This window comes from Lepidochelys kempii, chromosome 14 (assembly GCF_965140265.1).
Source record: "Lepidochelys kempii isolate rLepKem1 chromosome 14, rLepKem1.hap2, whole genome shotgun sequence".
NCBI lineage: Eukaryota > Metazoa > Chordata > Testudines > Cheloniidae > Lepidochelys > Lepidochelys kempii.
Window position 1 is genome coordinate 35,189,490 of NC_133269.1, and position 13,993 is coordinate 35,203,482.

Consider the following 13,993-nt stretch of genomic DNA (forward strand, 5'->3'; position numbering starts at 1 on the left):
GATTCCTCTGACCAAAGCAGCTAAAGAAAAGACAGCATTCTCCACCCCGGATGGGCTATTCCAGTACACTGTCCTCCCTTTTGGGCTACATGGGGCCCCAGCCACATTCCAGCGCCTCATGGATAAGCTGCTGCGCCCCCATACTAGTTACGCAGCTGCATACCTAGATGATATCATCATCCATACGCCAGACTGGGGAACCCACTTGGAGAAAGTTGAGGCAGTACTCCTTAAGGCGGGCTGGCCTCACTGCTAATTGCACTAAATGCGCCATAGGGCTAGCAGAGGCTAGGTACCTGGGATATATTGTGGGAAGGGGCATAGTGAAGCCCCAAATGAATAAGCTAGAGGCAATTCAAAACTGGCCCCAGCCGACCCGAAAGAAGCCGATCCGTGCTTTCCTAGGTGTGGTAGGATACTACCGAAGTTTTATTCCCCACTTCAACACTAGGGTAAGTCCCCTAATGGACCTGGTGAAGGCCCGAGATCCAGACATGGTAAAGTGGACCAACGCAGGAGAGGGGGCATTCACAGACCTTCGGACATCCCTCTGTAATGACCCCATACTCATAGCCCCGGACTTTAACAGGGAATTTATTTTACAAACAGACGCTGCCGAGGTGGGGTTGGGGGCAGTTCTGTCGCAAATGGTGGGAGAAGAGGAACACCCGATCCTCTACCTAAGCAGAAAGCTTCTCCCAAGAGAACAGAAATATGCAGTAGTCGAGAGAGAATGCCTTGCTGTCAAATGGGCTATGGAGACACTGCGTTATTACCTCTTAGGCAGGCGATTTACTCGTTTGACGGACCATGCACCCCTCCAGTGGATGCAGTGGAATAAGGAAAAGAATGCAAGGGTCACCAGGTGGTTTTTATCCCTCCACCCATTCCAGTTCCGCATACAGCACACGGCTGGATGCCACCATGGCAACGCTGATGGTCTGTCACGAGCATACTCCTTGGCGTCCCAAGTTGCCCAACTCTATGGTGTTGAGGGGGGGTGGGGGGGTATGTGACGGGGCAAGGCCAGATGGCTATAGAAAAGTAGTGGGAGATAGATATATTAGCTCCAGGCTAAACAAATCCCTGGTACCAGCATAAGTGAAATGGCAGCTGCTCCAGGTCAATTAAGACACCTGGGGCCAATTAAGAACTTTCCAGAAGGCAGGGAGAATGCTAGGTTGATTGGGACACCTGAAACCAATCAGGGGCTGGCTGAAACTAGTTAAAAGCCTCCCAGTTAGTCAGGTGGGTGTGCATGTCAGGAGCTGTGGGAGGAAGTTGCGCTGTTGGAGAGATTGAGTAGTACACACCATATCGGGCACAAGGAAGGAGGCCCTGTGGTAAGGGTGAAGTGGAGCTTGAGGAAGTGAGGGCTGCTGTGGGGGAAGTAGCCCCGGGAATTCTACATGTCATGTTTCTAAAAGGTCAGCTACCATAGCTGAAACTATTAGGGTCCCTGAGCTGGAGCCCGGAGTAGAGGGTGGGCCCGGGCTCCCCCCACCCCACCTTTGCCCCCTGATTAATCACTGAGACTGGGAGACAACAGAGACTGTGCCAGGAAGGATAACTTCTCCTCACCCCCCTCGCTGGTTTATGATGAAAATGGCTCAGTAGACTGTGATCTTTGTCTCTAGAGAGAGAAGGGTTATGTGGAGGGTCACAGTGAGCCTCTGAGGCTAGCAAAATCTGCCAGGAAACTCAGGACCCATGGAGGCAAGGACAGAGCTTTGTCACAATATACACAATAAAACTCTCACAGACACACACACACATACACAACCACAACCACAATCATGCAATCAAACACAAACACACACATGAAGAGACACACAGGTACATTTTCTTGCCTTTATATTGCACAATTTAAGCTGAAATTATCCCCTAAAATTTTCTGTTCTAGTTCACAAACAACCTAAATCTGAGATTTCCAAAGCCACCAAAGGGATTTAGGTGCCCAGTTCCCATAAATTGTCATGCAGACTGGGTATCCAAATCCTTTAGGTGGCTTTGAAAACCTCAGCCTCATTCCTTACATTTATTCTCTTTAGAGTCATCCTTCTCAGCTCTGAAGAAATGGCAAATGAAACTGCCCCAACCGAATTCATCATCATGGGGTTCTCCAACCTCCAGCAGCTGCAGTTCTTGCTCTTTAGCATCTTCTTGGTCACCTACCTCTGCACTCTGGTGGGGAACATCTCCATCATCATGATCGTCTGCACAGATCCCCAGCTCCGCATCCCCATGTACTTCTTCCTGGGGAACCTCTCTTTCCTGGACATCTACTACACCACCACCAATGTCCCCCAGATTTTGGTGCACCTGTTGGCAGAAAGGAAGAGGATCAGCTATGCAGGCTGCATCGTGCAGCTTTATTTTTTCCTCTCCTTTGTGGGCACGGAGTGCATCCTCCTGGCTGTGATGGCTTATGACCGCTATGTGGCGATATGCAACCCCTTGCACTACTTCCTCATCATGAGGAAAGCCTTCTGCCTCAAGCTAGCTGGTGCCTGCTGGGCCAGTGGCTTCCTCAACTCTGTGGTGCACACATTGTTCACCTTTCAGCTGCCTTTCTGCGGGGACAACCAGCTCAACTACTTCTTCTGTGACATCCCACCCCTCCTCAAACTCTCCTGTGGGGACACCTCCCTCAATGAGATCATCCTGCTCACCATTGGGGTCTTCATTGGGTGGACTCCATTCCTGTGCATAGTCCTGTCTTATGTCTACATCATCTCCACCATCCTGAAGATACGCTCCACAGAAGGGAGACTCAAAGCTTTCTCCACCTGTGCATCCCACCTGACCATCGTCCTGCTATACTACGGAAGCTCCATCTTCACCTACATCCGGCCCATCTCCAGCTACTCGCTGAACAATGACAGACTGATCTCGGTGCTTTACAGCATAGTAACCCCCATGATGAATCCACTGATCTACACCCTGAGGAACAAGGATGTGAAGGGGGCTCTGAGAAAAGTTTTCTTGGGGAAATTGTGTTTGCAATGAAAGGGGCAAATTCCCCCTCCCAGAGGCTTCTCAATATTATCTGGGGGTGTCAAGGTTCCTTCCCCACTCGGAATTCTAGGGTACAGATGTGGGGACCTGCATGAAAACCCCTAACTTTATTTTTACTAGCTTAGGTTAAAACTTCCCCAAGGTACAAACTATTTTACCTTTTGCCCTTGGACTTTATTGCTGCCACCACCAAGCGTCTAACAAATATCTAACCGGGAAAGAGCCCGCTTGGAAATGTCTTTCCCCCCAAAATCCTCCCCAAACCCTACACCCCCTTTCCTGGGGAAAGCTTGATAAAAATCCTCACCAATTTGCATAGGTGAACACAGACCCAAACCCTTGGATCTTAAGAACAACGAAAAAGCAATCAGGTTCTTAAAAGAATAATTTTAATTGAAGAAAAAGTAAAAGAATCACCTCTGTAAAATCAGGATAGTAAATACCTTACAGGGTAATCAGATTCAAAACATAGAGAATCCCTCTAGACAAAACCTTAAGCTACAAAAAGACACAAAAACAGGAATATACATTTCATTCAGCACAACTTATTTTATCAGCCATTTAAACAAAACAGAATCTAATGCATATCTAACTAGATTACTTACAAAGTTCTAAGACTCCATTCCTTTTCTGTTCCTGGCAAAAGCATCATACAGACAGAGAGAACCTTTGTTTCTCCCCACCCCCCCCTTCCAGCTTTGAAAGCATCTTGTCTCCTCATTGGTCATTTTGGTCGGGTGCCAGCGAGGTTATCCTAGCTTCTTAACCCTTTACAGGTGAAAGGGTTTTTCCTCTGGCCAGGTGGAATTTTAAAGGTGTTTACCATTCCCTTTATATTTATGACAGGGGGCTAAAGTTCTCTCCTTTGTGTTTTCCCATCTATGTTCAGTAGTATTGGAGAAAACATGAAAAAATAAAATTTACAACAATATACAATAAAAATCTAGACATTGTTTTCAGTTTGAACATTGAAATGGTCCTATTTTTGTCTTTTCTGATTAAACATTGTACTGAATTGCTAATAATGGTTGGCTTTTTTTACAATATTTAAGTGAAATTGTATTCAAAATAATTCTCAAAATGGTTAGCACAATTTTTCATTTACTGAACCTGCTCAGGTAAATAAAAAATCAACTATTTCAATAAATTTTTATATCATACAAATAATTGCAAAAAAAAACTCCTAAAAAATTAAAATGTCCACAACTTTTTACACACACACACACATACACTCACACACACACCCAATTTATAAAAGACTATTTTTGAGGATTTTTTTTCTGTTTCAAAATGTTTGGTCTCCTCCAGCAGTAACAAAACATAAAATAAAACAAAACAAAATCAATAATAGTCAACTCATCAGCTCATCTCACAGAACAGAGAACAAAAAACACATGGTGAATTCCAAAAAAATTGCTTTATTTACAAAGCCGTGTAAATTAATCAGTAAATGAAATAGCAGAGAACAGTAACAGATGGTAAAAAGAGGTTTATACTGATCGTAAGATGGCACCAAAGATAAGAAGACACAATGTATAATGGATGCTGGTGGCTGTAGGCCTTGCTGAAGCCCTATGCATGAGTACCAATATGAATCAAAGGCTGGGAACCAGAGTAGGCCTGGCTTTGGCAAAATAGCAATGCATCAGGTGCCAGCTAACCAAGTAAGCACATTCCTGACCAAAGAGCATGGTACAAAAACACACAGATCTCTCAAGTAACTATGTAAAGACATTCTTATGAGATGGTACAAGAACACATCGACCCCTCGTAAGAAAAGGAGGGAATGACAGGATAATGGGTGTGGATGTTTTGTTCGAACTAGCAGGTACAAGGACAAGGGCGGTAACTAACATCAGGAGAGTAAAACACAACTTGTTTGTATCAATGTGTATATAAGCAGAGTCAGGATGAGCTCTACCCTTACATCTGGTGGTGAATAGTGGTGAGCTGTGGAAAAGAACTTCAGGGGCTGATCTTGTTTGCATAGGCACACCCACCCCGCCTAGAATGAGGCCATAGCTGTGCAAATGGTCACTTGGGCTGCTGTGGGATCCCCAGTTTCTCTGTTATTGGGGCAGGCAGAATAAAGTGTTGTTACCCTGATTATGTGAATCAAGGACAGTGGAACTGTTTTATGACAGAGGGACTCACCATCAACTAAGTAACACTCGCTAGGCAAGGGACATGGGTTCCAAAACTCATTGAATTGAAAGGGTTTGGGGGGCAGGTTCTTGTACCAGGTGGTGTGGGCCTGTTTTGAGGGCCCAAAACCTCACCTCATCACTGTGGAATAGCAGAGCTAATTTTGATTCTATTAGGAGCCTAAATACAGGCTGCTGAGCTGAATTCACTGTGGGCCAGCACTGAGGCTTCCCCTACTATAAGCTGAAATCACTAAAGAGCTAAAATTACTAAGAGCTGAAATCACTGAGTGCTGTGTTAAGTAGTGGGGGAGGTGGGGGGCTGAAGATATATTGTGGAATGGCTGGCAGAGCAGAGCAGTTCATGGGATGGCTGGTGGAGTGAAGCGGAGTGGCTTATGGGATGGCTGATGGAGTGGAGCGGCTTGCAGTGAAGGCTGCAGAAGAACCCCATGGAGAGGCGGGGCAGTCGGCCTCTGACCGTGTAAGGTTCCCCTTAACATGTAATGTGCCCCACCCCATTTCCACCCAGGCTGGGAGGTAAAACTCTGCAGATAAACTTTTGAACTCTGGGGCTGCAGTGACCAGGGACTTTGGGTAATTTTTGGGTTGCTGGACTCAAGAACCAAAGGGAAAGGACATGGCCCAATTTGCTTATCCATAGAATAGTGAGTCAAGGCCGAGGTCTTGGTCCTTATCTTCAAGTTGTTTAGTGGCTAAAAGATGTCCTAAAGCTGCAAAATGAGGACTGTGATTGAGAATTGGAAGGAACGTGGGGGGCAATGGGTGCAAAGGGGTGGGGATATAGGAGGGAATGGGGCTACGGGGAGGCAGAGGGAACTGGGGGGTTCAGAGGCAATGAGTGGAGCTATGTGGAGAAAGATTTAAGGCCAGGGGAGCTGAGAGGTGAGTGGGCATGAGGAATGATTATCTGGACTATAGGGAGATATGTGGGTGATGAGTCATATTATAGGAGAATATGGGGTTGTGAGTGGAGCTATAGGGGAGCAGGGGCACAAGCTAGTCTGGTGTGGTGAGCCAGACTATAGGGACATGGGTGTGTGTGAGGAGGGTTATGAGGGGCACAGGAATACTTAGAAAGAGAGAGACCCATTAAATAAACTGATATCTACACAGGTCCAGGGTGTGTTATTGTTCTACTCAGGTCAGATTACACGCTTAGTGCAGTTTGGAGTGATGTGAATAAATACATAAGTATTTGGCTCAATAAAGACCAGTAGGTCCACCTTATACACAAAGAGCAGCCGCTTACAGAGTGTTAACCTTTATTTTAACATTAAGGGCAAAAGTGGAGGCTGCATTAGAGATCCCAGTGCATGTGTGTGTGTGTGTGTCTCCTTAATAGCCTTCACCCTACTCAGCACAAGAGGTCTGTAGCTGGGAATAAGGATTTATCTGCATGTGAAGCTAGAGTTCACAGAGAACAAGTCAGCTGTACCGATGAAAGCTGCATTCCCCGGAGTTCGCAAGTATTGGTGAAATATTTCATACACTGATAGGCGTTAGGCACAAATTCACCACTCTGGTGGTTCCTGTTGCATTTATACAATGAAATGGTCTCCACTTCTGCTGGTTGCAGTTTAGATCTTTACTATTTCCCGTCCTTTTGTTGTGTTTATTGTTTGGTCTCATCCCTGTTACATTTTCCCCACTGGGGAGTTTACAGAGTTCTGATGTCTTATCCATAACATTAAAAGAAAGCCAGGAGAGAAACAGAAAATGGGAGGATGGATGATAATAATAAGATCTTGCTCTGATGCAGCATTTTTCACTGATGGCTCTCAAAACACTTTGTAGAGAAGCTCAGTATCATTATTTCCATTTTAAAGATGGGGAAACAGAGGCACAGGGTCATCCACCAGGAGAGCCCGGAATAGAACCCAGGTTTGCTGACTCCCCTACCAGTGTTCTGGTTACTAGGCCATGCTGCCTGCCTGGCAGAATGAAATGTCCTCAGAAAGGGATGCCCATTGCTTTCCTCTGAAGGAGAATCTTCCTTAAAATTCTTCCAAGAGCCATTTTTATCTCCTGGTTTCTCAAGCTATAGATGATGGGATTAATCAGCGGGGGCATCACAGAATAAAACACAGCCACCAGGTACTGTTTGAATGCAGAGTCAGAAGTTGGCATCATGTATGAAAAGATACCAGCACCAAGGAATAACATGACAACTGTGAGGTGAGGCAGGCAGGTGGAGAAAGCTTTGAGACGCCCCTCCACTGAAGAGATTTTTAGCACAGCAGAGAAAATGTGAATATAAGACACAGTTATGAAAGCAAAGCAGCATAAAGCTTCACATATACCAAATGCAATCAGGACAGTCTCACCGATGTGAGGATGGGAGCAAGACAGTTTCAGTAATGGGGGAATATCGCAGAAGAACTGGTCGATAAGGGACCCACAGAAGGGTAGTGAAAATGTGCTAGCAGTGTTCAAAGCAGAATAGACACCACCACCCAGCCATGCGCCACATGCTAGCTTACAGCACGCTGTCTTGTTCACAATTACTGTATAATGCAGAGGATTGCAGATGGCAATGTAACGGTCATAAGCCATAATGGTGAGGAACACAAGCTCTGTCTCTATGAATGAAAGAAAGAAAAACAACTGAGATACACATCCTTGGAAAGAAATAGCCTGGCTGTTCATGAGGGAGTTGATGAAGGACTTGGGGATGGTGACTGAAATGAAACAAATATCCAAGAAGGATAGGTTTTTCAGGAAGAAGTACATGGGGGTGTGCAGGTGGTAGTCAAGACTTATGGTTGTGATGATGAGAAGATTCCCCATGAGGGCAGCTAGGTAAATAGCCAGAAAGACCATAAAGTGTAAAATCTGCAGCTTCCGATTCTTGGAGACTCCCATGAGAAAGAATTCACTCCCTGTGGTTTGATTGGCCATGTCCTTCCAGGAGCCACTCTGCAAAGAGAGGGAGAAAGAGAACTTTTAGAAAGATTAAAAACTGACTTCATGGACTCTGTTTACTTAACTTTATAATATCTTTACACCTCACACATACCATTTTGATGTGCGGTGAAGAAATTATTAGAGACAGACAGACAGACTAGGTCTGTCCACTTGTCAATCACAGTCTTCATTTTGGAGCTTTAGGACATCTTTTAGCCACTGAACAACTGAAAGATAAGGATCAAGACCTCGGCCTCAGCTCACTATTCTATGGGTAAGCAGTGCCGAGAGTGTAGGACAGGTTTGATGTGCTTGTGGTGCTCTGTGTGGCTAAATGCGCTGCAGCAATATGAACTAGTTGGAGTTTCTTAAGAGCTGATGGCTTCATTCCTAGGTATAGTGTATAGTGACAGCCAGCGCTATCCATCCTCGATTGCTCCACCCACCAACTATTCATATCCCCCCACCCCAACTTACCCATATATTTGCTTAACATACTGGCTGAAGATGTGTTTGTCCCCATCTAGGAGCCGAAACACATAAAGAAGTTTGTGGTTTTGCTACAGCTTCCAAACTAGCAGATGCAGAGCAATGTTTTGAAAATTGCCTATGGGCCAGATTTTCAACGGCGCCTCAAGATGCATACAGGAACCTAGCAGGATTTTAAAAAGCGCCTAACCAAGTTAGGGCCCAAATTTGTAAAGGTATTTAGTCATCTAGCTCCCAATTTTTAAAGGTAATTAGGCATTGCTGCTCTCAGCGACTAATTGACACAAGTAGCTTATATTGCCAATCAGAAGTATAATTATGGAGACAGGGAAGGTCCAGACTTTAGTGTGGTCATGGAAAGAGTCAAATATGGCCACAGATATGTGTGAGTGTGTGACAGGACAGACTAGGTAGGTGAGGTAATATCTTTTAATGGACCAACTTGTGTTGGTGGAAGCTACAAGCTTTCAAGCTTCACAGAGCTCTTCTTTGGGTGTGGGGAAGGAAAGTAGAGTGTCTGAGGTAAATACAAGTTGGAACAGATTGTTAAGCATAAGGGGTAAACACATGTTTTGGGAAACCACTTAAAATGAACTGGGGCAATTGAGGGTTAGGCTGTTATGGCCTTCAAACAACCCCCCCAACTTCGTTAAGCTCATCATCAGAAGCAAGTTCACCACAGACCAGGACACACCAACTCAAAGCAGCACCAGACCCTGCCAGAACAACAGATGCAAAACCTGCAGACATATCCCCACTGCTCCGATGATCAATATTCCCCACAACTCACTTTTCAAGATTCATGGGTCCTATACACACCTATCACAACATGTGGTGTACCTCATCCAGTGCATCAAATGTCCAAACAACTACTATGTGGGTGAAACCAAACAATCACAATGCTCTTGAATGAACTCACACAGAAAAATGATAAAGGACAAAACCCATGAGTGAACACTTTTCACAAAGCAATCACTCCATTTACAAGCTGTCAGTCCTCATCCTCAAAAAAAAAACCTGCACGACACCTTAAATTCATAACTCTTCCAGACACTAAAAAATATGGACTCCACAGAGACACTGGTTTTATGGCTCATTACAACAATTTGTGACACACCCTACTGCCTGCTAATCCTTAATTGCCCACTCAATTTTAAGTGGTCTCCTACAGCATGTGTGAACCCCTTATGCTTAAAAATCTGTCCTAACTTGTATTTAGCTCAGACACTCTGCTTTCCTTCCCCACCCCTGAAGAAGAGCTCTGTGAAGCTCGGAAACTTGTACCTGCCATCAACAGAAGTTGGTCCAATAAAAGTTATTGCCTCAACCACCTCGTCTCTCTCATATCCTGGGACCACAACACCCTTGCAAACAGGCAGACAGAGAGATAGACAGAGCATGGAATAGAACTCACTCCCACAAGCCATAGTAGCTAGCGTGCTCATTACATTCAAACAAAATGCAAAGTTTGACCTAATTAAAGAGCAACACTGACTAGATGATCCAGTCATACAAGGTGCTAACTAGAGCTGCTTGGAAAAACAAGGACACATTTGGACAACATTTCTTGGGGCGGGGGGTTGGGGGGAGAATGTTTCCTCTTGTTCACCAAAAAATGCTTTGATGGAACTTTTTTCAACCAGCTCTGGTGCTCAGCCCTTCCTAAAAGGTGATGAGTGCCTCAGCTTCAGATGACTGCTTGGAATCTATCTAATTGTATAATTTCATTAAATCACCAGGTATTATGGTGATGTTCTGCATAGTATTAAAGCCTAGAGGTATAGCCAAAGCCACAAAAAGGATTTAGATGTCCAAATACCATTACTTTTAATTGGGAATTGGACATCAAAATACTTTGGGAAGATTTGAAAACCTCAGCCAGAAAGAGAGAGAGAGAGAGAGAAAAGAGGGAATGATAGAGAGATAGACAGAAAGACAGACAGACAGCGATAGGAATATAGGGACAGAGGAATTGCCATACTGGATCAGACCAGTAATCAATCTAACCCAGTATCCTTTCTCCAACAGTGGCCAGTAACAACTACTTCTGAGGAAGGTGCAAGATAGATAGACCATCACTTGCATTTTGACAGACAATTATCTAGTGTGGAAGTATAACATTGTATAAGTATAACGTTGTATAAGGGGACATGCTGGATACATTGTATATGAGAGGGCATGCCAAAAGATGTTACAAAGTATCTGAGGGATCATGCGTAGGGACAGTTAGCTTTTGAATGGAGAAGCAATTAAGATAGAGTCAGCACGTCTAAGAAGCAGGCATCAGAATGGAAGGTGTGAAGGGCAATTAGTTAAGTTAACTGGAAGCTGTTAAAGGAGATTGTTAAGGGTGGCAGGTAATTGAAGATATGTGACTGGTCTCAGGGATCTCGAAGGGTGGTGACTAAAATCTTTTTCCTTCTTTTGTCTGTAACTTCTCTGTAACTTGTTCTCCAAAACACTGTATAAATTAAAAGACACAAGCCCCACTCGGGGGGCTCACTTCTAAATGTATTAGCAGAGCAGCTTTGCTAATAAAACAGAGTGGTCTGATAAATTGTGAGTCTGAGTCAAACTTTGACACTAGGTAAGCAGATAGATAGATAAGATCTTATTTAATGCAGTGACTGTTCAAAAATTATGCCAAATCAGATTAATTAGCAGCAGCATCTAGCCAATTAACAGGAGTAGCAGGAGGAGTTCAAACAGGAATTAGAACTGTATACAAATAAGATAAAGTCATTGGCCAGAATGAGGAAATCACAGGCTCAAAAAGAGATTCACTCATTCTATATTTATGTGAGTGTAAATGAAGTGAATTTCTGAGAGCTGATGCACACTTTTGTTGCACAAGAGGTGAGACTAGATGATCACCATGGTCCCTTCTGACCTTGGAATCTATGAATCGATAAACCTCAAAATCTTACTGGCCCAAGGAGACCCCTTTTTGCTCACTCAGACAGAAACAGATACACCCCTATGTAAATCATTGATCACACACCCACATCTCACACATCCACACAAACCTCTGCTGTTCTCCAGCTTTATGGTGATATGTAAAGAAGCTAATGGCAGCCAATCTGAAAATCAGAGAGATGTGGTTGTGTGTCTTTCAGTGAGTGGTTGTGGGAACAAACACATAAGTTATTCAGCTATAGAGTCCATGAAGCATACCTGGGCTGGAAGACGCATATGTTCGCATATGGAAGACCTCCCTGATTCTTCACCAGTGCAGACTGCCTAGGTTGCTGAAAGGAGACTTATTAATAAAATGTGTGCTTTAAAGGGCCTTTGGGGAAAGGTCCCTGAGGTCCCATCATGGGATGTATGATGCTCACAGAAGGCAAAATCAGAGCTCTGTTTATTTTTCATATTATCATAGCTATGCACAGAAATGACAATGAGAGAAACATCAGGCCAAACTAACTCCTGGAGTTACATTGATTTCAGTGGTGTCAGGGTGGTAGAGGTGTTAGTCTGTATCAGCAAAAACAACGAGGAGTCCTTGTGGCACCTTAGAGACTAACAAATGTATTTGGGCATAAGCTTTTGTTGGCTAAAACCCACTTCATCAGATGCATGGAGTGAAAAACATAGTAAGCAGTATATATATATTGCAGCACATGAAAAGATGGGAGCTGCCTTACCAAGTGGGGGGGGGGGGGTCAGTGCTAACAAGGCCAATTCAGTTAAGGTGGAAGTGGCTTATTCTCAACAGTTGACAAGAAGGGGTGAATATCAAGAGAGGAAAAATTACATTTGTAGTGCTAACGAGGCCAATGCAATCAAGGTGGATGTCATCCATTTCCAACACATTTTCTTGTCAACTGTTGGAAATGAGTGACGTTCACCTTGATTGCATTGGCCTCATTAGCACTGACTCCCCACTTGGTAAGGCAACCCCCATCTTTTCATGTGCTCTAATATATATATATATATATTGCTTACTGTATTTTTTCACTCCATGCATCTGATGGAGTGGATTTTAGCACACGAAAGCTTATGCCCAAATAAATTTGTTAGTCTCTAAGATGCCACAAGGACTCCTTGTTGTTTTTGCTTATTTCAGTGGCTTACTCCTGAATGATGCCACTGTGAAACAGATTATATGTGTTTGAATGAACAGATAGGAAGTTTGAAGTGAATACAGTCCAGGAGTGTTTTGCACGTGGGAGAGGTAGAAAGCTCAAGGTCAAAGAGAGGTGGGTTGAAAAGAGAAATTTAGTATTAATTATTAATAGCAGATCTATTATGTTAATGGCTGAGTGAGAGGAGAATCAGCCCTTGGAAACCGTGACCATAATGTAATTAAATGTCACATCCTTGTAGGGGGGGAAATGCCAAAGAATTCCACCACAGTAGAATTAACTTCAAAAAGGGCAACTACACAAAAACGAGGAAGCTAGTTAAACGGAAATTAAAAGGAACAGTCACAAGGGTAAAATCCCTGCAAAGTGAATGGAGACTAGTCAAAAACATAACAGAGACTCAAACTAAATGTATATACACACACAAAAACAACACCATGGCTAAAACAGCAGAGTAAAAGAAGTGATTAGAGGCAAAAAAGGCATCCTTTAAAAATTGGAAGTCAAATTTTACTCTGCTAACTTTGGAAGTAACTCTGAGAGTGCCATAAATATAAAGGGAAGGGTAAACACCTTTAAATCCCTCCTGGCCAGAGGAAAAACCCTTTCACCTGTAAAGGGTTAAGAAGCTAAGATAACCTCGCTGGCACCTGACCAAAATGACCAATGAGGAGACAAGATACTTTCAAAGCTGGAGCGGGGGGGAAACAAAGGGTTCTCTCTGTCTGTGTGTTACTTTTGCCGGGACCAGAGCAGGAATGCAGGCCAGAACTCCTGTAAAGGGTTAATAAGCAATTTAGTTAGATATGCATTAGATTCTGTTTTGTTTAAATGGCTGATAAAATAAGTTGTGCTGAATGGGATGTATATTCCTGTTTTTTTGTCTTTTTGTAACTTAAGGTTTTGCCTGGAGGGATTCTTTATGTTTTGAATCTGGTTACCCTATAAGGTATTTAGCATCCTGATTTTACAGAGGTGATTCTTTTACTTTTTCTTCTATTAAAATTCTTCTTTTAAGAACCTGATTGCTTTTTCATTGTTGTTAAGATCCAAGGGTTTGAGTCTGTGTTCACCTATGCAAATTGGTGAGGATTTTTATTTTCCCCAGGAAAGGGGGTGTAGAGCTTGGGGGGATTTTTGGGGAAAAGACGTTTCCAAGTGGGCTCTTTCCCGGTTATATTTTGTTAGACGCTTGGTGGTGGCAGCAATAAGGTCCAGCGACAAAAGGTAAAATAGTTTGTACCTTGGGGAAGTTTTAACCTAAGCTGGTAAAAATAAGCTTAGGGTGGTTTTCATGCAGGTCCCCACATCTGTACCTTAGAGTTC

At 43.7% G+C, this 13,993-nt stretch overlaps 2 protein-coding genes across 2 annotated transcripts; one reads left to right on the plus strand and one right to left on the minus strand.

The window, feature by feature from the left end:
* Positions 1-2,076: 2,076 nt before the first annotated feature.
* Positions 2,077-3,009, plus strand: LOC140898171 (olfactory receptor 5V1-like). The gene has a single exon (XM_073311601.1). The coding sequence runs from the start codon at positions 2,077-2,079 to the stop codon at positions 3,007-3,009; it is 933 nt and encodes a 310-aa protein (XP_073167702.1).
* Positions 3,010-7,136: 4,127 nt separating this feature from the next.
* LOC140898172 (olfactory receptor 14A16-like) lies at positions 7,137-8,084 on the minus strand. The gene has a single exon (XM_073311602.1). It carries the CDS (start codon positions 8,082-8,084, stop codon positions 7,137-7,139), a length of 948 nt encoding a protein of 315 aa, XP_073167703.1.
* Between the last annotated feature and the right edge of the window lie 5,909 nt (positions 8,085-13,993).

Excerpts from the sequence above, each read along its gene's own strand:
- LOC140898171 (XM_073311601.1), top strand. The coding sequence starts at position 2,077 with ATGGCAAATGAAACTGCCCCAACCGAATTCATCATCATGGGGTTCTCC.
- LOC140898172 (XM_073311602.1), bottom strand. The coding sequence starts at position 8,084 with ATGGCCAATCAAACCACAGGGAGTGAATTCTTTCTCATGGGAGTCTCC.